Genomic DNA, 26,744 nt, shown 5'->3' on the forward strand with positions numbered 1-26,744 from the left:
GGCCTCTGAACACACACATACATATATATACCATACCTGAATACGAAGGCACACATATATATGCATATAATAAAGGGCTATATATAATATGGTGAGAGTACAGGCGAGGTCAAACTGAAGGACGGGGCGAGAATCAGGGAGAGTGGCGAGGGATTTCAGCCAAGTAATTGTAAAAGACGGGATCAGGATTTGTGTGCCATCCTGCTGGATTCGAGTGCCGGAACATGAAATGTTCCTCAGCGCCTCCAGACTGCGCGAGGTGCACGGAAAGTTCCCCCTCCGGCTTCGGGATTCCGGGCTCGCCCAGCAGGGGGCAGTGCCCACTTGCATCGCTCCGGGCCCCGGGCAGGCAGCGCAGCGCGGCGCTTCTCACGGCAGCAAGAACCTTATCCCCACATGCCCCAAGGTCACACGGCTCCTGGCAGCCCTGCCGCCCCGGGCCTCGGAAATAATGCATCTCCCTTGCTGGCTGCGGGCCCCTAGGCTGACCGAAGTAGCACGTCTTGGCCAAAAAGCTTCTAGGCGAAGGACGCCGTTACAACGGGGATTAGACGGGGGAAGATAAAGGCTAGGGTGTACCGGGTCTGCAGCGGAGACAAGCACCGCAGGGAGGGGGATGGGGCGAGTGCACTCGCTTGCCTGCTGCGCTCCCCTGCCGCCTCTGCAGCGGCGCTTCGGGGGCTTGAGGCCGGGCGCGGGCATCCTGGCTGCCTTCTCACCACCCTTAGCCCGGAGGAGATGTCAGCACACCTAAAGAACTGGGGAGCCGGCCGGCTAGGAGAGGAAGGCAGGGGAGAGCGGGCCTGAGATTATATAGGGGAGTTTCCACGCCTTCCGTCTAGCCCGCCCCGACCAGGCTCAGCCCCCCAGAGATAACAGCCCAACTACGGCCCCCTCCCTCCCCTTCCCCCAAGTCCAACCAGGATCCCCCACCCCCACCTTCAACCATCTCCTCCCTTTCTGCCCCCTCCTTCCCGGTGGCAAAGGGACTGGAGTTGGCGGGAGCCTATAAAAGCCCATCACCGAAAGAGCCGGGGACAGGCTGGCCGTGACCAGTGCCGAGGTGCGACCCAAGAGCTAATTACTAGACTGACCAGCGTGCAAGACCATGTCCCACTGGGGATATGATGCAGGCTTGAACGGTGAGTGAAAGCTTTCGAGGAGGAGGCACGGCTTCCTTCCCCCATGCCTTCCCCTTCAGCCGTCCTCTGCCCCCAGTTGTTAGCCATCGCGAGCCGGAGAGGACGGCGCCGGCCCGAGCGGCGGCTCCGCCGCACTGCACCTGCTGTTTACAGCGGCCTCCGCTTGGCCAGCCTGAGGCTCAGGTGCGCACGGGGATCTCCTCGGCGCGCCCCGCTCCCCGAGCTTGCCTCCTGCCGCGGGCTCCCGGCTGAGGCGCGGGACCGCTCCCCTGTCCCTAGAACGTTTCCCTTTGGGTCGCGGGGCAACCGGGTGGGGGCTGTCGAAGAAAGGAAAGCTCCTGCCCCCTCGCTCTGGGCGAGCAGGGGCAGGGAGGTAGGACGGGGATGGCTGAAAGTTCCTTCGGTGCGTCTGAGCCCACATCCTCATCTGAAAGAACGCTAGGCAGCGTTTTCGCCGGGGAGGCACAGGAGGCAGCCGGCACGTCCTCCACGCCGTCTGGGACTCAGGTCGTGCCCGAGGACTGTCCCAGTCCTCCGTGTTGGAGGAGAACTTCCTGCTGGCTGGCTTATTTCCGTTATGGTGCGCTTCTGAGAGTTCTCCTTGCTTGTCCACCACCGTGTAACGTAAGGGTTCCTCAGGAATCCGAACGCGCTGGTGCCCGTCTTCAAGGGTTTCTAGAGCTTTGGAGGGGGCAGGGAGGAGTGTGGAGCGTGGAAGAGGGAGGCAGTTTGGATCCAGATGTGTAAAGGAACCAGAACCAGACGTGGGTCCGGTCATCAGACCATCTCATTCATCATCAAGAGATCCTATATATGTGTAATTGGACACCTGTAGTGTGTGTACGTGCGTGCGCATACACGCACACATGCAAACGGCTTGAGAGAACATACGCGTACATGCAAACGCAGCCCGGTACGGCTAGCATCACCGGCCTAACGGGCAGTCTCTAAGGGCTGCAGCAGGCAAGGGCAGGGCAGGGGGCGCACCTCCACCTCCCCGTCCAGGTGTCTGCCGCACCTGCTGCTGAGGGCCCTCCTCTGCCGCGCTTCGGCCTTAACAGGCGCGTGTGCCTCTTCTCTCCGCAGGGCCAGACACCTGGCACACTTCGTTCCCTATTGCCCGCGGAAAACGACAGTCTCCCGTGGAGATCGAGACCCCCAAAGCGCAGTACGACAGCGCTCTGAAACCTCTCAAGTTCTCCTACGACCCCTCTACCGCCAAGAGGATCGTCAACAATGGCCACTCCTTCAACGTGGAGTTTGAGGATTCCGCCGACAAATCCGGTGAGTCTGGGAACGTGCCCTGTGGAGAGCGGCTTCAGCCTGTGGCGGGAGTGGGGAGTGGGGAGAGAGGAGAGCTTGGGTAGCTCCCTTGTTTCACTCACAGGAAACCCAAGAGGGTTAAAGAAATCAGCCTGCTGAAAAGCCCCTAGAGGCGGACTTGGCACCTTCTGCTCAGGGGCCTCTAACAGTGCCAGCCCGAGCACTCCGTATCTGTGGTTCGGTGGATCCCCTCAGTGGAAGCGCTTTCGTCACATTTCTTTACAGGTGCTGGAGGGCAGACTGTGGTTTGTGGATGGTCTGTTTGCTTTTGGTCTCTGTTTCTCCAGCGGCGACCCACACTAGGCGTACACATAGCAGTGGACTGATGAATACTCTTTGGTTTGGCTTGGATAATGGTGGTCTTTGCCCATATTTTCCTTCCAAAGTAAAATGCCTAGCCTGTATTCCTTCTAAAACACAAAATACAAATTAATGGTATAGTATGCATAATACGATATTTAGAACTGTTGAACTTCTGAAAACCCTATAAGCTTAGGTGAAGCATACTGAGAACATATCAAACCAACAGTGAGGAGGAGAAAGAAAGAGGCAATCTAGCAAATTTCAGAACTCTTGGAAACGTTAACATTTGTCAATATGTCCGGGTTCTGGTCTTGACAGATAAAAAGTAGCACTGCACCTGTCATACGCCCACATCACTTGCACCTACACCTAGATGTTTTTTATATATAGCAACAAACATACCGGATGTGACTGACAAAAGCTACTTCTTCTTTGTGGCACAGACATCTGCTTATAAGAAATGAATAATTTTAATTTAATATTTGTATTTCTTACAGTTTCCAAGCATAGAGCAGTACACAAACATAGGTGCTTAGTAAATGTTTCTTTACACTTGAATGGACAGTTGTACTGCTACTTGGGATATTCTTTCTCTTCTGCTTCTCCTCCCTCCCTTTCTCCTCCCCCTTCCTCCTCCTCTTTCTTCTCTCTTTTCTTTCCTTCCCTTACTCCTTTTTTCTCACTCTTTGTTCTTCCTCCTCTCTCTCTTCTCCTTTTTCTTCTTCCTCCTCCCTCTCTCTCTGTCTCTCTCTCTCCTTCTTTTTGTAGAAACAAGGAAACAATCCAATTTAGAGACAGTAGAATCCTTATTTGGCTACTGGCTCATTTAACTTGTCAGTGTCCTATTTTCCTAAATTCTTTTGTGTTGTCATCTAGCAAATGCTTCAGGAATAAATTGTCTGTTCCTGTGGACCAGGTGGAAAAGGGAAAGGAGAAAGGAGGAAGACTGGGAAAAGATGCATTCCCTCTCCACTACCTACTCAGTGTGTCTAGTGTATGTAGGTACATCCTTAGTAATTGTAGGTAGGACTTCACAGTGTTTGTTTAATGACCAGACTTTATTTTAGTAGGTATATTTTTATATTCAGTAGCATTTATAAACCATAGGAAGCTCTTTGAATTTTTTTTAAAAAAATCTTTTTTTTTTTCAAGATTCTTTAGACATTTTGCTTTTAGTTGATTGGTAAATTAGGAATTAAAATTGTGGAATTTTGAATAGAGAAGACTATTTTATTACCAGGTAAAGAATATCTGCACTTAGAGTATAATATGAAAGTCTATATCAAGGCCAGAGGCCTGGGGAATAGTGCAGATATAGAAAGCATGCAATGAAATTTCATGATTAGGTTGTCTGGAAATATTATAGTCTCAAGTATCCTTTTGAGAGAGAATGTCTTAAAAAATAGCACTGAAATGAGCTCCTATACTGTGAAACTATTGAGTTTCTCAAAGATTCACCTGAGTAAGGGCAAGAGATAAGTACAGAAGTGTTTGCTAAAACTGTAAAGCTCATTAGTTGCCAGTTAGAAATGTTACATGCACACCCACACCCACACCCACACCCATGCACACACACACACATATACTCCTGATACCCCTCACTCCTCATACACATTCATCATGTTTTCCTGTGATATGCCAGAGTATTTTGGTAGAAAGGGCATTCAATTTGGAGCCAAAATTTATGGGTTCAGACTGGGGTGCTTATTAGTATCTGTGTGACATTAGGAGCAGCTCATTTATTTCTCTGAGCTTTTGTAAAATGAGATATTTGGATCATAATAATAGCTTTTGGTAAAATGAGGTATTTGGACCATAATAATAATTGCCTCTATTGCTGGCCATGTTATCTCTATTGATAATCTCTAGATAACCTCTGAGATCCCTTTCAACCATAAATCCTAGGTATATCTAAATATACTAAAGAAGATAAGTTAATTCCTTACTCTGTTCTTCTAACAACTGCCAAATGTGAGCATGTCATCAACCTTCTAGTAGTAGCATATATTGTCTAGTAATCCATATAACACATGTGTAAAGCACACTTTATTGAAAGATGCACAGCCATGTTTGCCAGCCTCTGGAAGATCAGAGTAGGAAGTTATTTAACTGTTTATACACATTCAAATTTTAATGATGAAAAGTTTGTATTTGTGTGAGATGCATTGTCATGCTGAGCAGTTAAGGAATCTCAGGTGTCAAAACACCCAAATTATTTCCTTATTTTTATTCCCAGACCACCTTTAAATTAAAGCATAGACCCCTTTTCTCTATGGAGTCCATAGTTTGGTTAGTATTTTAAAAATATCCAATTTGATATTGCCCATTTTTCCAAACCTAAGGGAAAAAAATAATGTTTCATAGTAGCTTTTTGCACTTTCACCAGATTTTATAAATTATAAAATATTTATGATACTAAAATGAAATGCTTCTTTAATATTTTGTCTACAAATCTACAAATGCAACTTTAATGTTGTCTAGATTTTAGATGATTTGTCCTCTCATATATTCCAGTTTTTGGCCATTGGTCTTTTCCTTTAAACATTTACTTTATTAATTATTAACTCTTCTAGGATTATAGTAAGTTAAAACAGTAAATTCAGTGCATCGTAGTGAAGCCTGGCAGTCTTTCATGCTATTTTTTTTTTGACCTTTTCTACACAGTCAATAAATGGTGGCCACTGAACAGTTAAGGACTCCTAGTGCTTGGCACAGAAGATAGAGTACTGGGCTTAAAGTTAGGAAAACTAATCTTGCTGAGTTCAAATGTGGCCTCCGACACTTACTACCTATGAGACACTGGGCAAGACCCTGCTCTTCCCTTCTGTAGCTCAATTTATAGATGAGCGACCAAGGCAAACAGGGTTAAGTGACTGCTTAGGGTTACACAGCTAGTTAGTAAGTATCTGAGGCCAGATTTGAAACACAAGTTGTCCTGACTCTCCACTGTGTCACTGACCTGCCCCCAGCTTTTTGTCTATTGTAATTTATAGTCTTATAGAGTTGTTTGGGGGCACTGAGAAGTTAGCTGGCTTATCCATGTGTCACACGATTACTGTGTCTGAAGCAAGACTTCAGTCAAGTTCTTCTTGACTCAAAGACTGGCCCTCTTTTCACTGTACCATCTGCCCTTATCATTTATATTCTTTATTTAGGACCCTATGAAAGCACTTAATTTATCAATTGCCCAGCAACTCGAAGTCTTTAAGTTGCAAAAAAAAAAAAAAAAAAAAGGTTTGCTGACAAATATTAGTTTCTTACCAACAGTATGCTACAGTGAAATGACAGCTTTTGTAAATTATAATAATGATCGTAATAAATTGATCCAGAACTAGATCCATTGGGTAGCTAAAGGGATTCATACTAAAAAGCAATAATAATTAATAGAAATGAGCAGTAAGATCAAGAACATTCTGCTAAGATTGTGTATCAGCAGTTAAGCCAGTGATCTATATAAACATATTCCATGACCATAATTTAGAACTTAAGAGTATTTTTTTAAATAAATGCAACAGATATTGGCAAATAGACTGTTTTACTCTTTTATAAAGCTAATAATTTGGTGGTGGTGCTTAATAGGGTAACTTGGATCATATGATCATAGATTGTCCCATTTAGGAAAAATGTCACTAAAACATATACAAGGAAAACCAATAGGTGTCCAAGCATCAGAGGCAAAAACAGAAATTGATGTCCATCAAAGTAAAGGTCAGTCAAGCCAACAAATGTAGTGGTTTCTTAGATATGAAATAGACATTGTATGGAACTGGGAATCTATCATGTTTTAGGCACAATTCAGAGGGTGGTACTTCTGGAGATCTCTAGGAAATGCCTGTCCCAATAATGGATTATTACAATATACTTGGGCAGTAAGGATTGTTGATATAAAGATGACATTATATAGATTCATCTGAATCATAATAAAGTTTGCATTTGTCTCTAAGGCTAATTTAAAGATGTTTTTAAATTACTGGAAATAATTATATTAACCCTTCATAATTATGTATGTTGTGTGTGTATACTCAAATGGCTTAAAAAGTCAGAAAAAATATTGTTTTCCTTGTATGCTTAAACAATCAAATGATTAAAAAATAACTCCAAAGTTTTAAAGTAGCTTAATAATTTATTTTGTTTTGATCAGATGACATGACTTTTTTTTATACTACAAACCATTATAAACATCCTTTTTGTTAAGAATTTTTTTCAATGGTGTGTTAACATTTTTAGATTTACCATATGTCTTCATTTCCTGCATTCAGAAACTGCACTTCATTTGCTTCCTTTATTGTGTTATCTTCTCATTTCATTTTCACAGTAATATTTCACATTTAGAGAACTTTTCAACCATTCAAATTTTTTGTTATTCTGTAAGCCTCATGTATTGAAACATCAAAGGCTAAAACTAACTGTGACTGAGGTTGAAACAATGCTGAATTCTTGATCACTTTTATTATGATGGTTTAGTTTGCTATGTTTCTTGTTAACTGTGGAATTAATAAGCTTTAATCAGAAGTTCTGGTTAAAACTATTACTCAGTAATCTTATAAACTCCTTTAAAAACAAGTTAATGAAAAATTGCTAATCCAGTTATAATGACTATTTGAAAAAACTCTTGAAAATGTTTCCATCCGATCTGAGATCTTTTGCTAAAAGTTCAATTTTGAAGACATTTTGCACACAGTTTATTAATAGTGTAAAAACACATTTTAATTGCAAGTCACGTACTAATCTTATAAAATTATTTTGTCCACATTATTGGGTCAAAATGTGGATTTCTGTTAGTCTAATTTGGAATGCCTTTGCCTAGAAACTTTGGTTATTTTAGCCAGATAACCTGGTTTTTCAAGACAAAGAGAAAAAAATATAAGCAGTTTTTACAGTGGTCATTATAAAGAAACCATTTTCTACTTAGATCAGACAGTAATAGTGAATGTATCAAGTTACCATTTTATACTCCTAAACTTGTTCTGAATTGTTGATTGTTTCCTTCCAAATATCTCAATGAATCATTTAACCTTAATAAGAAAAAGAAAAAAAAAAAAGATTCTGGAATACCTGAAACATGAAGTAAGAACATTAATATGGGGTACATAGTGTACTATACATAATTTGTATTATTAATTATAGTGCCCTAACCATATGGTTCATTATATCCACATCAAAGACTTTATGCCTGTATGTATAGCAACAGTCTATTTAAATTATGATCAGCTTTTTAAAAAAAATTAGGCTTGTTCTTCTTGTAGTGAGATTGATGGGCTAATGATTTACTGCTATAAAGAATTCAGTTCAATTCATTAACATACTTTTTTAGTTTATTATTTTCACTTTTCAAATAAGTATTTTTTAAAAAAATATTTTTTAAAAAAGTATTTTATAAAAAATTTAGTTCATTCCTCCCACTACCTATCTTGAGTAATTTAAATAAATAAATAAATGTATACATATGCATTATATCTATACGTCTACAGATATATGTGTATATTTTCATAGTCTGGCAAAACAAAAACCCACAAAAACCCCACGTTAGCCACAAATGCATACATTTTATATATATGTATATATACACACACACACATACATATGTATTCACATACACACACACACATACACACACACATACACATACATATGTATTCACACACACACACACACACACACACATATCTTCCTTCATCCTATCCAGAGGTAAGTGGTATTTCACATACATAGGTTTAGCGCCTACAGCACCGTATCCGTAATGTCAAAGACATATCTGTAGCAAACACTGGTCTGTTTTCTTGGTCTTATCTAGTAGGACACTTAAGGCAGGACTTCTGTTTTGAATTTTTCAGTTTTACAAACTTGCCCTTGCTATTTGGAAAGCATTTCCTGTTATTTTTTGTAATTATTCCTAAAGATTGTTGCCCAAATCCAAAACAATAACCAATTGTTTTTGGAAAATAATTTAAGTACAACTTTCTATTTTTCATAGTATTGTCCATTTGTTTAATCCCCTTCAGTAACATTTTTTATTAACGATTCACAAAGATGTGTTTTTGGAAGGTTGGATTTGAGGGACAATTAGTATTCACTGAGGTCTTTAATGATCTGTTAGAAGCCCCTCTCTCCATATATGCAAAAATGTATGCACAGGGGGCACCTAGGTTGTGCAGAGGAAAGAGCACTGGCCCTGGAGTCAGGAGGACCTAAGTTCAAATTCTTGCTTAAACACAACACTTACTAGCTGTGTGATCCTAGGCAAGTCACTTAACCCTAAAAAAAAAAAAAAATGTATGCACAGTGTTGAGGAGAATTGGTCTAATGGAAATTGAGAACAAACTCTAAGGTGAATTAAACTGTACTTTGAATAGATACTAGAAAGGCAACAGGAGAATTCCTACAGGCCATGTGTGCACTTGTCTATATATTGGCACCTAGAAGTAAATAAAACAAAATTCAACTTAAGCCTTTTTGGCCCTTTTGGTTATAGTAACAATGTCTTGCCTCTGTCTTTTTTGAAGTAAATTTTACTTTTAGAATCTCTTTCATTAATTTAGATAGGTAAATGGGCATTAGATTCAAAGATGGAAGAGACCTTAGTTGGAGGTAATTTGTATTGATATTTCCTCATTTTAAAGATGTGGAAACTGAGGTTCACAGAGGCTAAAGGGACTTGTCCACAGTTATTAACAGAGCCCACGTTTGAGCCTGAATTCTTTTACTCTAAATTCAGTGTTCTTCTGCCATATCATTCCTTAGAAATTAAAATTAAATAATAACCTAATAAATATGATAAAAAATAAATTTTGCTTACAAAGGTCTTTAGGCCTCAGTATATTTTCTGTTAAATCCTTGTGATTTCATAGGCTTTCTTATTTAAAATACAAAATTTATTCTATGCACAAAATATAATCAGGAAATTCTATGTATTCTTAAATTGATATGTATCTATACAAAAAACTCATCAATGAATTCTCTAAACCAGAAATTCTTTTTTTTTTCTCTGAAAATTTTTTCTCACCTTCTTGTGTATTTTGTATGTACCAGAATGTGTTTGTTCTCATGTACTGGAAAACTGGAGGAAAAAATTCAGGGAAACAAACAAAACTTTGTTTATTTTTCACTTTTTTGAAAGCCTGATTACTTTTTTAGAATTCAGATACTCTACTAGTCAGACATATTTGTACTGTTGATATGTAATACATGATATGTAATACGCATTTCCTTATACATTATCTACTACATGAGACCCTTTATATATAGGAATTACTCAGCAATATGTTTTCTTGGACTTACTGAGTATTTAAAAGGTACAGCGTACCTAAATGTCAACCGTAGGTCAACTGGAGCTTTGGGTGCTGGTGTTTTAATTTGCATTATTTTGAGGTGTTTCATTCCTTTGCTAAGTAGACAGTCATATCCTCTTTGCCACATCCCTCCCAGGGAGCTCATTTGTTTATATTCCTGTCTTGATTTTGTGGTTGCTTTTTACTAGGCCCTTTAGATTTTAGTTTTAAATAGACAGAGTCTCTTTATCTTTTCTTTCCTCCTCCCAGGAAATCTTTCTTCTCTGAAATGACAAGAGTTTAGCAAATGTTCATTATTAAGTGGCCAGAATGGTATTTTTTGGTCATAAAAATGAACAAACATGTGCTTTGTGCTCATTTGTCTTTAACCCAAATGCTCTTTCCTCTTTTTTAAATAAAAGAACCTGCAGTACTTTTAAGTGAATTTGAGGATTTATGTTAATTTATCTTTAGAAGAATTTGTGGCATGATTTGGCTACCCAGGCTGCCTTTAATTTGGCTCCAAGCTTAAAAACAGTTCCTAAGAAACAATCAATTGAATGTAAAGCAGAAGTGCACGTTCTTGCCTCAATTAAGTTATAATCATTTGTTTGTGGGTCTTTCTCAGTAGCAAAACAAGTCTTTAAGACTGGAAGTAATTTTCTAACCCAGAGCAACTTATTCTGAAAATGATTCCTGGTTACAATAGATAAGCACAGAAAAGTGTTTAATTATTGAACCCGATTGGTTTAGGATATTAATGTAGTCAACTTGATATTCACTACTTTTTAATTTATTAGGTTTTTTAAAAATATTAAATAAATGTTCAAGGATTTGAAAATCACGCACCAAAAAAGGTTTAAAAAACCCCTTAACAACCTTGCAATAAGGTTTATTCAACTTAGAACCTAAGACTTATAGGATTCATTTAATGGAGAAAATAAGCCTTAGATGAATTAAGGAAGATTGATTGAGTCAACTGCTTGACATGGTCTTATTTAATTTATTTTGACATGCCAGTCTGCCATCCAAGGGTGTTAGTTTCATGGGGGTAACATAAGGATGTTCATAAACAGAATTCCCATATAATGACCAATGAATCCGTTAGTTTTAAAACAAACATATTATTATATTGTATATTCCAGAAAGCTATCTTTTAGGTCATTTAAAAACTTTTACATTTTATGAAATAGTTGTATTTTGGTTTTGTTTTTAGTTTGAAGAATAACTGATGCTGAAACTTAGGCATAATGTGTCTCCTTTATAGGCCCATCCTATTATAGCAGATTTTTGTTTGTAGTTGTTGTGTTTGGAGTTTAGTTGTTTATTTGAACAGAACATATCCAAATTCATGTTTATGGAGAGCCAGCTGTGTCAGGATACTTGTTTCTCCCGAAGGGCAAGAGGTTTGGGATTGTCAAATGGATGATTTCATTCTTGTAGGATATTACCCTCTTAAAAACTTCCTCTACATCACAATGACAATTTCCCCATTTAGATTGTGGCTTATGGGGCACTGAGAAGTCATTCCAACTTATCCGTCTAGCCGGTGTCTGAGATCTGACTTGAGCCCAGGACTGGCTGACTCCAAGGCTTGTCCTCAGTCTACTGTATTTCACTCCCTTTTTCATACATATACACACCCATATACATATATAATATATATTATATAAATATATGTATATAATATGCAAATATATATATATATATATATATATACACAAATATATTTATAAGTCAAAGGCCCATTGTAAACAGAACAGATTGTCTAGTGGGGTCATTTGGAGAGTACCAGGGAAAGCCTTGGGGAAAATTCCTTTGAATGATGAATAAATTGCCCCAGTTATAATGCAAATTTTCTTGAAAGAGAGGATGGAATTCAACTTTTCACTCAACTAACATTTATTAAGCACCTACTACAGCCAGACCTGTGCTAAGTCCTGAGTATACAAAGAAATGCAAAAGCCCCTTAAAACTTTGTCATCTAATAACAGTGATCGTTCACCTAATATTGTCTAATTAACAGCTAACCGATAGTGGCTCCCAGAACAATGAAGCATTGAATAAATTTTGGCATGGGAGACGATGAGAGAGGATGATGTGAAATGTGAATTTAGATCTTCCTCCTAAGTCAAGGACCAGAAAGGGAGCTCTGAGAATCAGAATTGAGGCCTGAATGTTAGGGAGAAGAGGGTCAGAGAAGTCTCTGCTCGTGAACAATGGGAAGGAACAAATTGTCCCCTACTTAACAATTTAACTTTGAGCCGGCCTTTTTGATATATACTCAGAGATCCCTATCTTAAAATCACAACGCATTCTCCTTCCCTCTGTTTCTACCTTAGGCCAATCCCTCTAAGAGTCCGCCAAGATCACATTTCCTTACTTTTTCTCCAGGACCTTCTTCCATGAAGGGATTCCTCTTTTGTATTTTCAACCTGTTACCTTACTGGCTCCTTCAATATCTTCCAGAAAACACATTTAGCTCTCCTTAATCCAAATGAGTTTCCTTTTAACCTTCTTCTCCTACTCCATCTTGATTTTTCTCTTCTTTCCTGCCAAATTTCTCAGGGGAAAGTCTACCCTGTGTTTCTACCTCTGTCATCATCTTATCAACCCCTTGCAGTGTGACTTCTTTTCTAATTACTTGATCGTAATGTCTCCAATGAAACCTTTGTGATCATGAGAAGTGAGATAATATTTGTAAAGGACTTAACACAATGCTGAGCACACAGTAGGTGCTTAATAAATGTGTATTCTCTTCTCTCCTTTCTAGTGACCTTTTTAACTGCCAAATTCAGTGGCATTTTTCTTTTCAGTCCTCATCTTTCCTTACCTCTCTGCAGTTAGACATTGGATTTTCCCTCAATTTTAGGTGCATACTTTCCTGGTTTTCCTTCTCTCCCTCCTTTGCTGACTTTGTCCTCCCCTGGACCCTTTAAAAAAAAGGGTGTCCTTAAGATCCTCTTCTCTAACCTCTCTATTAGATCTCCTTTGGAAATCTTATTCACCCTGGAGGTTTCAGCTTCTTATATGAGCTCTAGTATATGGATTACAAATCTTTATCTCCAGGAATTACCTCTCCTATTATCTGGACTCACTTTGCAATTGCCTCTAGGATATTTTTCACAGAATCGCTTTACTGGGGTTTACTTTCTTTTTTCCTCCTGGGAATTTATGTAAACTAAAGTATGCTATCTTTTGTTTGGAAATGCTTACTTTGTGAGACTTACTCTTAACTAGTATAACTGAAGTAAATAGATGAACTGTGTACCCTGCTAAACTGGTCAAAACAGGCAAAGACAAAAATCAGAATGGGGTGAATGTAAAATTAGTGTAATTAACTTGCTTATTTAATATAACAATCAAGTGGGGGAAAACTTGGTCAACTAGCTCCAAATTTATTACAGATTAAATTAAATATTGTTATGTAAGTTGTGCCTTTAAGTATCTGACATAAAAACATTTTGGGTGATTTTTTCTCAAAAACAAACAAAAAAAACCAAGCATTAATTCAGCATAGTAGAACAAATCTGAGTGAATTTCTTGTTAACTGAGTAGAAGCATTACTAACAAAGTAAACCTTGCACCATAACTCCAGTATGGGCATGGGAAATTTTTATTATGGGCAGTAATATGATTTCTTTGAATTTCAGTGCTAAGTGGAGGACCTCTGACGGGGAACTACAGGTTGATCCAATTTCATTTTCACTGGGGCTCCAGTGAGAGCCTGGGCTCTGAGCACATTTTGGATGGAAAGCAATATGTAGCTGAGGTAGGAAAGTCTTTTTTTCTTTTAATCAACGCATATTCAGGAAATGACTCAAAAAAAAATCTTATTAAAAAAATTTAAATTTCTCTTGTTGGTATCCTCTTGTGAATTATCCACCCATATCTATCCAACATCTTGGGGAACTGGAGGATGGAAGGGGATGGAGAATTACTCAAAAACTTTTGACACTATGGAGGAAGCAGTGCAATACCCACTGTCCATCTGTGTTTGTTATCCTTCATTCTCACTACATGACTAGTTCACTTAATTTCATAAATTATTCCAACCCCCATTCTTCCAAATCTTCTCCTACAAAAGACCTTCACATTAGAAGAGTGAGACTTCTTTCTTATTAACCAAACCAAAAAAATTATTATAATTAAGCCAAAAAAAAGTTTGTGACATCACAATGAGAAGCTGTACTACTTTTAATTGCATCATAAAGATTGGGCTAGCTGGATTGAAGCAGTGGGATGCACAGTGCAGAAGAGCTACAGGTGGAGTCCGGATGACCTCAGTCCAAATCTTGTCTCAGATGTGACAATTAAAAAAATATTCTGACAGGAAATCTCTGGGTAAATTAAAATCAGTTTTGACTATATCTAGAAAGCAGTAAACAAAAACAAGCTTGTTGTCCCTTTAATAGCCAAAGTGACCCAGTCTCTTGAACCTTTGATATTTATAGTCTTTTGAAAAAGGGGTGCACCTGAGGGTGAAAATCAACTCTGATTGGTCAGCAAGAGAATGAATATTATAATGGAAAGTGGGCCATATTAAAATAAGGGTCTTTGGGGAAGGTGATGGGTCACCCAAATCTTGACTGAAGGAGACATCAATTTCCATATCATCTGTCTGACAAAAGGGAGAATCAGTACTTCCCAGACGTGCTGAGCAAACACAATGAACAGGAATGTAGCCGTCAGCCTAAAATGAGAATTTCTTTTACTGTCTGATTAGATCTTGGCCTGGGTAAATCCCACAAATCCCACAAATTGGTCCTAATTCAAAAATTGGTTGTTAAATATAAAAGAGAAATACTTATTTCTCATACACATTCACTAACTGTGATTCTGAGAAATTACAACTTCTCTTAGCCTAAATTTTCTCATCTATAAAATTAGAATAAAATGCCAGCAGCCTCTCAGGTAAAGCAGCATATAAATTCTAGCTATTATTGGCAAACAGAGGACCTTGCTTTGGTATTTACTATCTCTGTGACCATGGGCAAGTATGCTTATCGCTCTGGGCCTTCAGTTCCTCATCTATAAAAGGAAGGGGGTTGACTTTTCAGATATCTTGAACTGGATGCCTAAGAGTCATCCTAAACTCAACATGTCCAATATTGAATTGATTATCTTTATAAACTAGGCCTGCAGAATATGTGGCCCCAGGCTGCTTGTGACTGGTCAAAGCAGCCTGCGAGAAATGTAGAGTTGCCACTGTGCCCCCTCTCCTGTTTGTTACATGACCTGTGATAACCAACCATCATCAGTCTGTCTCTAGTCTAACCTATCTGTGCCCCAAGAAGTTTATTCTATTTTAATTTTGGCCCCAACTACTGCCCCCTTGTGCAGGTCTGTTCTATAGAGGACAATACTAACCTCCCAGTCCTTCAGGATTACAACTTGGGAATTACTGTGTACTCCTCACTCTTTCTCACCCCCATATACAGTGTTTCCAAGGCCTTTTGACTTTACTTTCATAACATCTTTCAAATATGCCCCCATCTCTCCTTTGATACTGCCATCACTTTAGTGAAGGTCTTCATCAACTCACTTCCGGACTGTTTTATTAGCTGCTGCTGGGTCTTTGTGCCTCAAGCCTCTTCCCACTTCAATCCATCTTCCAATCAGGCACCAGAGTGATTTTCCCAAAGTACAGGTCTGACCATGTCACTTGTCCTATGCAATAAATCCAGTGGCTTCCTATAGCCTCCAGGATCAACTCTATGAAATGCTGTCTGGCATTTTGACTCCTACATAACCCAGTCAATTCTAATATACTTTACTCACTGATATGTACCCTTCTTTCTAGTCATACTCACCTACTTGCTGTTCTACAAACAAGGCACTCTTTCAGCTCTGGGTAGTCCCCAGTCTAGAGTACTCTCCTTCATCTGCTCCTCCCTATCTTCCTATAAGTCCCAACTAAAATCCCTTCTTTCACTGGAAGCCTTCTTTAACCCCTCTTAATTCTAGTGCCTTCCTTCTGTTAATTTTTTCCTGTTTATACTAAATATCGTATGATTATATATATATATATGCATGTTTCTCATATATATATATGTGTGTGTGTTTGTTTGTTTGTTTGCATGTTTTCTCCCTCATTAGATTGTAAGTTCCTTGAGAGTAGGGACTGCCTCTTATATCTCCAGCACTTAGCATATGGTAGACATTTAATAAATATTGATTGATTTATTAAATGTTCTGTCCAGCTCTTACATTCTATAACTATGATTTCCAAAGAGAAATAAGTAATCAAATTTACAAAGTATTTTGATTTTTCTCTTCATTGTTATTGTTGATAAAATTTATTTTTATTAAAGAATGAGTAGAACATTAAGTGGATATGTCCTTTTCTTGTTCTCCCAATTGTTTGTGCCCTTCTCCTTGAAATTACTTTGTATTTACTTAGCTTATATTTTAAACTAAATTATCTGTGTTTATGTTATCTATCCTCCCCCATCCCTCATCCCCTATATAACCTACGTCCCATGTGGAAAGAATTGTTGAGTTTTTGTCTTTGAATTCCCAGTATTAATATAGGGCTTGTTACATAATAGGTTCTATTAAATTAGGTATTATTGACTACTTATTGGGTAAATGAATGAATTACTAAATGACAACCAAGAACATATTTTAATAGGTATAAATATCTGTTATCTGCACCATTCCTTTCTTTAAATATTGCTTTACATGTAGCATAAAAGTACTATCATAAAGAAAGATGCTTTTGAATAGGATCACTTTATACCTTCATTTTGCCAACTCTTGTGTTTTTGTGTCCTTTGATGGTTTTAGCTTCACTTGGTTCACTGGAATACAAAGTATGAGAATTTTAAGGTTGCTGTGACCAAGGATGATGGACTGGCTGTTGTTGGGGTCTTTTTAGAGGTTGGTTACTTTGTTTAATGTGCTTGAAATAATACTGAATCATATGTAGTATAAGGGGTGGTGTGGGGCCCTCCCCTGATCCACTCTACAGGAAATGTTTTAAATTTAAAAACTATTGTGCCTGATTATTTCCTTAAAGTATTTCAAAAGATCTAAGATTTCATTAATGTGAGTATTCTCTCTATTGAGGTAGGTTATAGTCTGTCCCCCCAGCTTTAGTAGACAATCTTCACAAGTTGCTATGGCTGGAAATATCTGGAGGCCAGTCTTGATGATAAACCATTCCTAAAAGTAGTGTACTATAGTGGAAAGAATGTTGAACTTGGGATCTGAAGGCCTAGGTGTGAATAAGGCTCTAGCATGTACTAGTATATTTTTATTTTTTAATCAGCAAGTCTGACTCAGTTTCCTCATCTGTATGATGGATGCTAGAATATATATTCTACAATGGATGCTATATATTATCTACCTTAAGAGACTTTTGAATAAAGTTCTTCATAAACATTAAAATTTTCTGAAATATAAGTTATTATTATCAGCCAAGTTAGTCCTTAAATAACATATATATTACTGGACCTAAATGAAACTTTTCTGAATCATTCAGTTTCTCACTGTCTGTTACTCCTCATATCCAATTTATTACCAAGGTCTGTTGAACTCTCAGATATATCCCCTTCTTTCCTCTGATACTATTGCACCCTGGTGTAACCTTTTATTACTTCCTACTTGGACTATTGCAATAGCTTGCTGGTCTACCTGCCTCAAGTCTCTTTTCCCCTCCAATTTATTCTCCATTCAGCTTCCAAAGAGATTTTCCAAAAGTATAGGTCTGATTGTGTGACCCTCCAAATAAACTCCAGTGGCTCCCTTATCACCATCTCTGTTGAATACAAAACTCTCTTTGGTATTCAAAGCCCTTCTTAATCTACCCCTTTCTCCTGTCTCACCTCTTCAGTCTTTATACTTGCTTTCCTCACCATGTATTCAATCCAGTGACATTGACCTCCTTGCTATTCCAGGAACAGGGCTCTCCTCCTCTTGGCTCTGGTTATTTTCTCTGGCTGTCTCCCATACCTAGAATGCTCTCCCTCCTCCTCCTCTTTTTTTTTTTTTTTTAAGAAGAATTTTTTAAATTTCTCAATTACATGTAAACCAATTTCTACCTTTTATCTTTTATCATTTCCAAATTCCTTCCCTTCATCCTTCCTTCTCCTCCACCCTCCTTAAGAGGGCAGACTTATAGATTATACTTATGTAGTCATGCAAAACATATTTCCATATTACATCTTCTGTCTCTTCAAACTATACCTTTTTTTTGATTCCTTGACTTCCTTCAGGTCCCAAGTACAATTCCATCTTCTACAGGAAGTCTTTCCCAATACCTTAATTCTAGTGCCTTCCCTCTGTTAATTAATTCTTGTTTATCCTGTTAATAGTTTGTACATATTTGTTTTCTTATCTCCCCCATTGGATTGTGAGCTCCTTGAGGGCAGGGACTGTATCCTTAGTGTTTAGCACAGAGTTTAGCACATAGTAAGTGCTTAGTCGGAACTCACTGACTGATTTACTCCCCATATGCTTAGGGAGAGCTTGTTCAAAAATTCTGTCACCTCCACTACAGGGTGCATCAAAATGGGACTTTAATGGAAAGGAAACAAATCCCCAAGTGAGAAAACCTTTTGCCCACTTTCCAGATTCTTTTTAATATCTGAATTTATGGTCAGATCCAGGATTGCCTTTGGGTTCAGCATTTTCTACATGAAACATATTAATAGAACTTAGAGTTGAGAGATTATCTAGACCAAGGCACTCTTTATTCCAGAGGTCACACCTATGGGAGTAAATTGTAGATCTTCTGATACAGATGCAGTGCTCCTTCCACTGTCATCTCCTGTTTGGATTCAATCAGGAGTTTAAATGTAAATTCTCTTGATAGTTATGCAGTTAAGACTGTAAAATAGCAGTTATGCCATGGAATCCCTCTTCCTTTTTTTTTTTTTTTTTTTTTTACTGATGTTCAGAATCATGTAGTTGGCCTCAGTGCTATAGAGGATAGAGAGCTTGATCTTGGAGCCAGGCAGACCTGGGTTTAATTCTTCCTTCTGCCAAATACTGGCTCTGGGACAGAGGGCAAGTCACATAACCTCTCTCAGTATTCTTGGCATCTCTCTAAGACTTGCAGAAATGGGGCTGACCTGCATTGGTAGAGAGAGTTTTTTCATCCATGACTGCAATCACAGGTCTCTTCTGTCACCCTAGTTGTGTTGAGACATTTTATGCCCTACCCCCACCCCCAACCCCAATTAGCTTCTTTGTGTCCAAATGGTCCAAAATGTTGAAAAAGTTTCATCAAGGTCACAGTATAATTTCATTAATATATACTACCAAAGTGGGCAATTCAGGATAGAAATTAAATTCTTAAATTTAATTGCATAATTGGCCAATTTCTCTTTCATTTTGAGCTATCTAAACACAGGCCACAATTGTTTGTTCATAAAAGGCAACAAGAAACTCCTGTTCTATGAATCTAATTTTTTTTTCTCCATTACGTTGGTCTGGTAAGTTGAAGCTGCAATAGTACAAATCATATTCTCTTGTGGTATGTATCATATTCTAGATGGGAACTGCTAATCCAGGACTTCAAAAAGTCGTTGATGTTCTGAGTAAAATTCAAACAAAGGTAAGAGAATATCTTTTGGTGCCATATTAATATTTGTTGGTACTCCATTAGATTCTTTTCTGCCCCATCTTGTTTCAGAAAAATCCCCAAATTACTCATCTTATCTGTTTTAGATACAACATGGAAGGTTTTGATCAATTAAAATAAAGGTAAAGACTTTGCTTACAAATTTTAATTCCCAGTATTCAGTGACTAACTTTCCTTTATCTCAAGGTCATAGTATGATCCATGGAAGAGATGAATAAGTATTTGGATTTCCTAGTCACCATTGTGATTTACTCTGTCTTAATATTAAAGACATATACAACTATTCCCCTACCTATTACTTTAGTCTCCTGTGTTTAAATGTCTTGAGGGTTGGTACTGGATAAAGTCTATTTGATGACCCAGTGGAAAAGATAATAGGTTATTTAGAGGATGATATATGAAACAGATATTTTACATAAAAATCATGCTTTCTTAAATCAAACCAATCCGTATTTTCAAGTACTGTTCTTTTTTCAGTAATTATGGACCTTACCTTAATGATCATCATTGCTAGAGGAGAAATCTCTGTACCTATGAATATGCTCCTTCTATGATGTTTTAAATATTTTGTTTTCTTTTGTTTAAGGGCAAGGAATCAGTCTTCACTGACTATGACCCAACTTGTCTTCTTCCTGAGACCAGGGAATTTTATACTTATCCAGGCTCACTGACCACTCCTCCTCTCTTGGAATGTGTGACCTGGATTGTCTTACGAGAGAAGATCTTTGTGAGTCCTGAACAGGTATGTTTCTAATTGATAGACCTGCTTTTATCAGACAAGATAACTGCAGTTTTATTGATAAACAATAAACAGTACTCTCTGAATTTTAAGAAAGTTCATAATTTTGATCTAGAGGAGCATCTTACAAAAAGAATTGAAAAAATACTATATTTGGTAACTTTCCAAAAGACTGATGCAGATTTTAAGATTATCTTGAAACTATATACACAAGTACATATAAATATATTTTAGGGCCAGATCATATAATCAGAGAGTAGGGTATAGAAAATCAGTCATTTTATAGAAGATTCATTAACTAGGTCTTGTAAATGGACTGTCAGGAGTAATATATGTTTAATTTTTTGGCACTCACTTCTTGAAAATGTTTTAAAATTTTGTAGTTCCCGTACATCTTATTGTTTCTAATATCCTGTATCTAATATTCCAAAGTGATTCAACTTCCTGAGGTGCGGTAACATTACTAATAATGTTATAATGTTATTAATAGTACCACTTAAACAATTTGATTTATCTGTGATCTTAGAGATCAACCAAAATACATTCATTCTGTGCCTAATATGTGTTGGGGCTAGGCTAAGTGCTGGAGATAAAAATGCCATGAATGAACCAAGCCCTACTCCCAAGAAGTTTACAATGATGTGTGTGTATAATTCTGTAAGGACAGCAGATCATAACCCATCCATGTCTTTTCATCCTGCCCAACCCTTGTCCACAACTTCCCCCAATCCTCCATTAGACAGTCTGCCCAGAGTCTTGGAGTCCTTCTAGACAATGTGACAAAGTATGGATACCAAGAGAGTGTGTGTCTTTCCTGTTGGTTAACCCACTTCCTCCACTTCCTTTTCTGATCCTGCAGCTGTCTGATGACATCTTTAACTAATCTCATCCAGCTAGTTTAATCTTGAATAATAGTCTTTCCTTATCCTCTTGGTTTGTCCTATATGGATAGTTATCATGAGTAATCTCTTTTGAGTGATTATAACACTGCTTTAGGATTTATATAGCAGTATTCTGGAGGCTTGATATAATCAACCCAATGTCATTTGCAAACAGAAGTTTCTGGATAATCTCACTATCTATATGGAACACCTCTTCAATTTGGACCTGGTACTGGCTATCCTTTATGGCAGGGGCAAATATCTTTTATAAGCATCTACCTCCTTGTTTTATACCTTGGTTCAGATCCATCTGCTTGGAATGCGCACCTCGTTAATGTTTGAAATGTGCTCCTTCCTCACCTCTGCCTCTTAGAATCTTCCTAACTTCCTTCAAAACTCAGTTCAAATGCCATTTCTTGTACAAAGCCTTTTCTATTCCTCCAGGTTGCTAGCCTCTCCTTCTCCCACCTCAACATTAACTTGTATTTACATTGCATAAACAACTGTGTGTATATAGTGTTTTCTTCGACAGAAAGCAAGCTCCCTGAGGTTAGGAGCTACTGCTTCATTTTTCTCTCTGTGTGCTCCTTGCTAATAAACACAGTGCCAGGAACATCACGGTCACTTCGTAAATGCCTAAATGCTTGTGAATTAATAGATAATTGGAAAGTTGGTAAACAGAGTTATTTCTCTTGTTATATTCCTCAAGGGACATAAGCCTGGGAGCATTGTGGGAGAAGGACATATAAGGCTACATTTTGTTCTCCCAAAATAGAATGCTATTTTGCAGTCAACAAGAAAGCATAGTGGGATCTTGTATGCTCTGCATCTTCAATTAATTGTATGACCATAAATATGAGAGATATATAAATACACTTTATAAAATTTTACAAAATATTTACAAGAGATTGCCTGGTCTCTTGTCATATTTTCATCAGGTATGCCTTAGATACATACAGATTGTCAGTTATATATCATCAGCTTGTTTATGTTTCCTGTATTTTTCTTCCTAATCTTCTGCTGACTTTTCTGGTTTGAATATGGGACCTTTGGTTAGTATTCATTTTTGGTACCTTGGTCCTCTTTCCATAATATGAAAAATCTTCAACTCTAATGATTGCTTAATCACTTGCACATCTTTGCACTCTTTAAGAGATAGGACAGTGATGGCATCATGCCCTTAGGGAACCTTAAAGCGTAGGGGAGCAGATATGATTAACCTTCTAAAACAGCTATAAGGGAACCACGAGAGAGTGGAGTAGGACTGAGACTTGAATTCCAGCTCTGCCATTTATTATATGTATAACTGTGGGTAGGTCACTTAACCTCTATGGGATTCAGTTACATCATCTGTGAAATGAAAGGACTAGATGACATCTAAGGTCCCTTCCAACTATAAACCTATGATCTTATGATTCCTGATTCATGTGATGGAAATGCCTCTACTACCTAGTAGACAGGCAAGGATGTTGACCTGAGGAGAGAACAAGGCACAATTGCCTTTCTCAGAATTCATGGATTCTTTCTACCAATGTAACTCCACATTTGATAGGCAAGTTGGTGTGCAAGTTCATTACCACAGTCAAGTAAAAGGGTGAATCTGAGTCATGACCATTAAAACACATTGGCAGGAGGCAAAGTTTGGTATTTGAGGGATAGGAAGAGAATGTAGCTGCTATACAAGGTCAAAGCATTGGTGGAAGTGTTGCTGATACTTTCTGTTTTCTGTTGCTTGATCTGGTACTGATCTTCCCTGTTTGAATTTCTTACATCTGGTTTCCTGATCCATCTCAGTCCCTTAGATTTTGATGTTCCAGAGAAATCCAGGTTTCTGACCTGTCTTGGCCTTCATACTTGCTTTGACGGTGACTAGGATTTTGCTTCTCTTTCTATAGGAAGGGAATTCCCTGTGTGTCACCATCATCATCATCTCCTGTAGTTTCAGTGATTATCCTAATGTCTATATGTGGTAGCCCATGCAAGCCCAAGCCCATACAATAAGCAGAAACTTAGATCTTTTAGAAAAATGGAGTTTATAAAAAGAAGTGAATCCATTACGAGCTGAATAGGAATCAAAGTCTAGTGATTCCCAGCCTGCTAGAAATTCATCAGAAATAAAGTTAGGCAAAAAAGACAAAAGAACTTAGGAAAGTACTTGAATGGATGAGCTCAGAGAAATTGTAGTGAATGGCTAGAAAAAAAATAAGGACCAATCATAGATTTCTGTGAGCAGAGCCAAGAAAATATTAGCGGAATGTTGTGGGGTTTTCTTTGACTAATCTTCCCAAACTGGAAGTTATATAACAGGTGTCACTTTAACCTGAAGTTGAGGGAATAGAATTGGGCCCCATACAGAAAAGAATTCTGGTTCCCTAGAGATTTCACAAGCTCAGCCTGAACCTGGTTGTGTAAGAAGAGTGAAATAGCAAGAAAGCTTAGTGGATGCTTTTTTAACAATGTAAGGAAAAATCTATTTATCCTAATTCTTTCATTGTTTTTAATAGAAATGAATGTTGTATTTTGTCAAAAGCTTTTTCTGCATCTATTGATATAATCCTATGATTTTTCAAAACTTTTATTATTGATATAATCAATTACATTGTTTTCCTTATATTAAACCATTCCTGCTTTCCTGATATAAATGCATTTGGAGCAAGAGAATCACAGAATTCTTGGTTCAGAGCTATAAGGGGACCTTAGAAGTCATCTTGTCTGATGCCTTTATCTTACTGGTAGGGAAACTGAAGGTAGGAGAAGTGAATGCCAGGTAATGTCAGGCAGGTAGGAAGTGGCAGTTCTCAAGTTCTCTAACTCCAACACTAGATCCTTCTTCCTCACTCCTCCATTTCTCTGTGAAAACATGGAGAACCTAGACAAATATTTACACTCTAAACTTGTATCAAACTAATCAAATGATACCAAGAAGGTGTAATAATAACTCACCTAAGTTTTATATAATTTCTGCTGTGTTTACTTTTTCTTCACTATAGCAGAAATGCTTATGACTTTCTTTGGGCTACCAACAGGAAATTCATCAAAGCTGACATTGTGGGAGGATGTTACCCACAATGAAGAGGCAGGGGACCACAAATAGTCCTTCCACTGCACTAGCTCCTGTTTTGATGGATTTTATACCTTGAAAAGTAAAATGGAAGGAAAGATGAAAAATGGAAACTTTCTGAAGAATGGTGATAGTTGAAGAAGCCCTCTGTTAGATGTGAACCCCAAAAAGTCACTCACTTTCAGAAGCTGGTACTCCAAACAGAAAGCTAGACTAGACCTAACCACAGCCACCTTGTGGAATGAAAGCTGTGACTTGTCTGAACTCACCCGAAACTGACCTTTAGTTTAGACCTAGGTTTTTCATGCTTCTCAGTTAGCAGCAGCATTTGAAAGTATATACGAGTTGCTGTGAGACATTTAAGTTCTTTTTTAAAATTTATTTTATTTTTAATTGATGGAATAAAACAAGTATTTCTGTAGCATAGTATATATAAAAAAAGATGATTGCACATGAAATGGCAAATCTATTATGTACAACTTACTCTTCCTTTTAAATATATAATAAAGTTGTAATGAATTTTTTTTCTTTTTTTCTCCTCCCCCCACTAGATAGCTACCAGTAGACACAAATATGTGTGTGTATATGTATATATATATATATATATATATATATATATATATATATATATATATATATATATATATATATATATGTATGTATCTCTTTAAAATCATTCTATCCATACTTCTATTTACTAGTCTCTCTCAGGATGCAGATAGTATTGTCCTTTATGTGGGCTTTGTAGTTAATTTGGGTATTTATAATAGTCAAAATAACGTGCTTGCTCAAAGTTCTTCTGCTTTTACTGTATACAGCATTCACTTGATTCTGCTCATTTTGCTTTTCATGCAAGTTTATCAAAAATTATGTCATTCATCATTTCTCAGAGCACAGCAGTATTCCATCACAATCATAGACCACAACTAAAAAGTTTCACAGTTTCTTATAAAAGTCTTTTGATCACTCTTTGATTAAGTCTGCAGTACAAAATTTTAAAAAATCATGTATTTATTAAGTAGCTACTAAGCACAACACACGTGCTAGGTACTGGGGATTGTGCAATTACTGGCAAAAGTTGTGAAATTGGAGCCTCCAAAGTGGTAGCCCAGGTTGCTCTTAAGTTATATAATGAGCACCTAGCTGAAAGTTAATGTGGATGTTTTCTTTTTGTTTTCCAGATGGCAAAATTTTATCACCTTTACTTCACTTCTGCTGGTGAAAGTCCTCCAAAACACATGGTATGCAACTGGCGCCCGGTTCAACCCCTTCATGGCAGGACAATTAGAAGATCTTTCAATTAATTGTTGATGTCTGAGGGAAATGACCCTCTAACTAAGCACAAATCAGTCTGTACACTGGCAGCATCTCCACCTAGTCTTGGTCCTTTTGTATCTGTATCTGATATTCTTTGTCATAAAATATAAAAATATTGTAGACCAACTTAAAATGCTTTCAGTGTGTGAAACCAATAACCTACAAGTGCAGACCCATGTGCAAAGCTTGGCAAGTTGATGCTGACCTGGTGCTTTGGTGATAGCGATGCTTTTTCTGTGACAAGGAATCAATGATAAGAAATAATAGAATTGCTCCTTCCTTCCCGCATAATAGGGCATATGGGTGTCTAGAGCTTTAAATCCTAAAGCTGTTTTTAAAATATAGTAAAGCAGAAAATTTGAAGACAAACCTCCAATAAGTGATTAAATTGCATTAGTATAATGTGTAAGAAGGCAGAATTAATAATGGTGATTTTAAGAGGTTCCATTTAAGATACTGAAATATAATTTTTAAAAATTCTTACATGTTTGTAGCTATGTAATCTTTAAAACAGGGATGATGATGTTTTTGTGAATTTTGAATTAAGTATTATCTATGAAAACATTTTAAATATAGTTATAATACAGATTATATTTCCATTCAGAGAACATATACCATAACTTAAAGAAAAATTAATATTGTATTTTAGATATATGTTGGCTAATAAAATAGATAATTATATTTTGGCTCATAATCTTCTTTATGCTCTGGGCAGATGGGTAAAAAAGGGATAAATGTTTTTTTTTCTTTGCATCTTACGTGTTATAATAAAAAAATTGTTTATATGATACGTCAAGAAGTAGAGTTATTGTCCCTGAATGGAAGCACAAAAAATTATGGAAAAAGAACTGACTAAACGAAAGCAGCAGGGAAAAGAGTTCCTGAAGGTGAAATAGGTCAGTGTATTTGCTTGGTAAGGAATCATGATGTGATTCTGGAAAGTAAACAATTCATCACTAATGTGGAGGTGATGGAACAACAGCTATTTAAATATTGAGTGCTTATGTTTCCTAGGTGACAGTGATGTACAGGGTCATGGGTCTTGTCCTCAGGAGCCTTTCTAGTGTAGTGTAGATGATGTACATGCTAGAAACATGAATATGGGATTTTTCTAATACTTG

At 37.7% G+C, this 26,744-nt stretch overlaps 1 protein-coding gene across 2 annotated transcripts; it reads left to right on the top strand.

Annotated features, from left to right (window-relative positions):
- The first annotated feature begins 394 nt into the window (after positions 1–394).
- Positions 395–26,413, top strand: LOC140501428 (carbonic anhydrase 2-like). 2 transcript variants are annotated; one of them, XM_072605010.1, is made up of 7 exons: positions 395–1,142; positions 2,229–2,426; positions 13,690–13,808; positions 16,826–16,918; positions 19,536–19,598; positions 20,212–20,367; positions 25,488–26,413. In XM_072605010.1, the coding sequence occupies exons 1-7, from the start codon at positions 1,109–1,111 to the stop codon at positions 25,608–25,610; spliced, it is 786 nt and encodes a 261-aa protein (XP_072461111.1). In that variant the 5' UTR covers positions 395–1,108; the 3' UTR covers positions 25,611–26,413. The 2 variants fall into 2 exon arrangements, with proteins under 2 accessions (XP_072461111.1, XP_072461110.1); XM_072605009.1 differs by lacking the exon at positions 395–1,142 and adding an exon at positions 1,265–1,722.
- The last annotated feature ends 331 nt before the right edge of the window (positions 26,414–26,744 follow it).

Source organism: Notamacropus eugenii, chromosome 4, assembly GCF_028372415.1.
Source record: "Notamacropus eugenii isolate mMacEug1 chromosome 4, mMacEug1.pri_v2, whole genome shotgun sequence".
Classification (NCBI taxonomy): domain Eukaryota; kingdom Metazoa; phylum Chordata; class Mammalia; order Diprotodontia; family Macropodidae; genus Notamacropus; species Notamacropus eugenii.

What these genes read in the sequence shown, in the direction of transcription:
- LOC140501428 (XM_072605009.1), top strand. Translation starts at nt 1,527, where the DNA reads ATGGCTGAAAGTTCCTTCGGTGCGTCTGAGCCCACATCCTCATCTGAA. An exon ending in TGAGTAAAATTCAAACAAAG is followed by an intron (nt 19,599 to 20,211) that starts GTAAGAGAATAT and finishes CTTTTGTTTAAG; the next exon opens with GGCAAGGAATCAGTCTTCAC. An exon ending in TCTTTGTGAGTCCTGAACAG is followed by an intron (nt 20,368 to 25,487) that starts GTATGTTTCTAA and finishes TTTGTTTTCCAG; the next exon opens with ATGGCAAAATTTTATCACCT.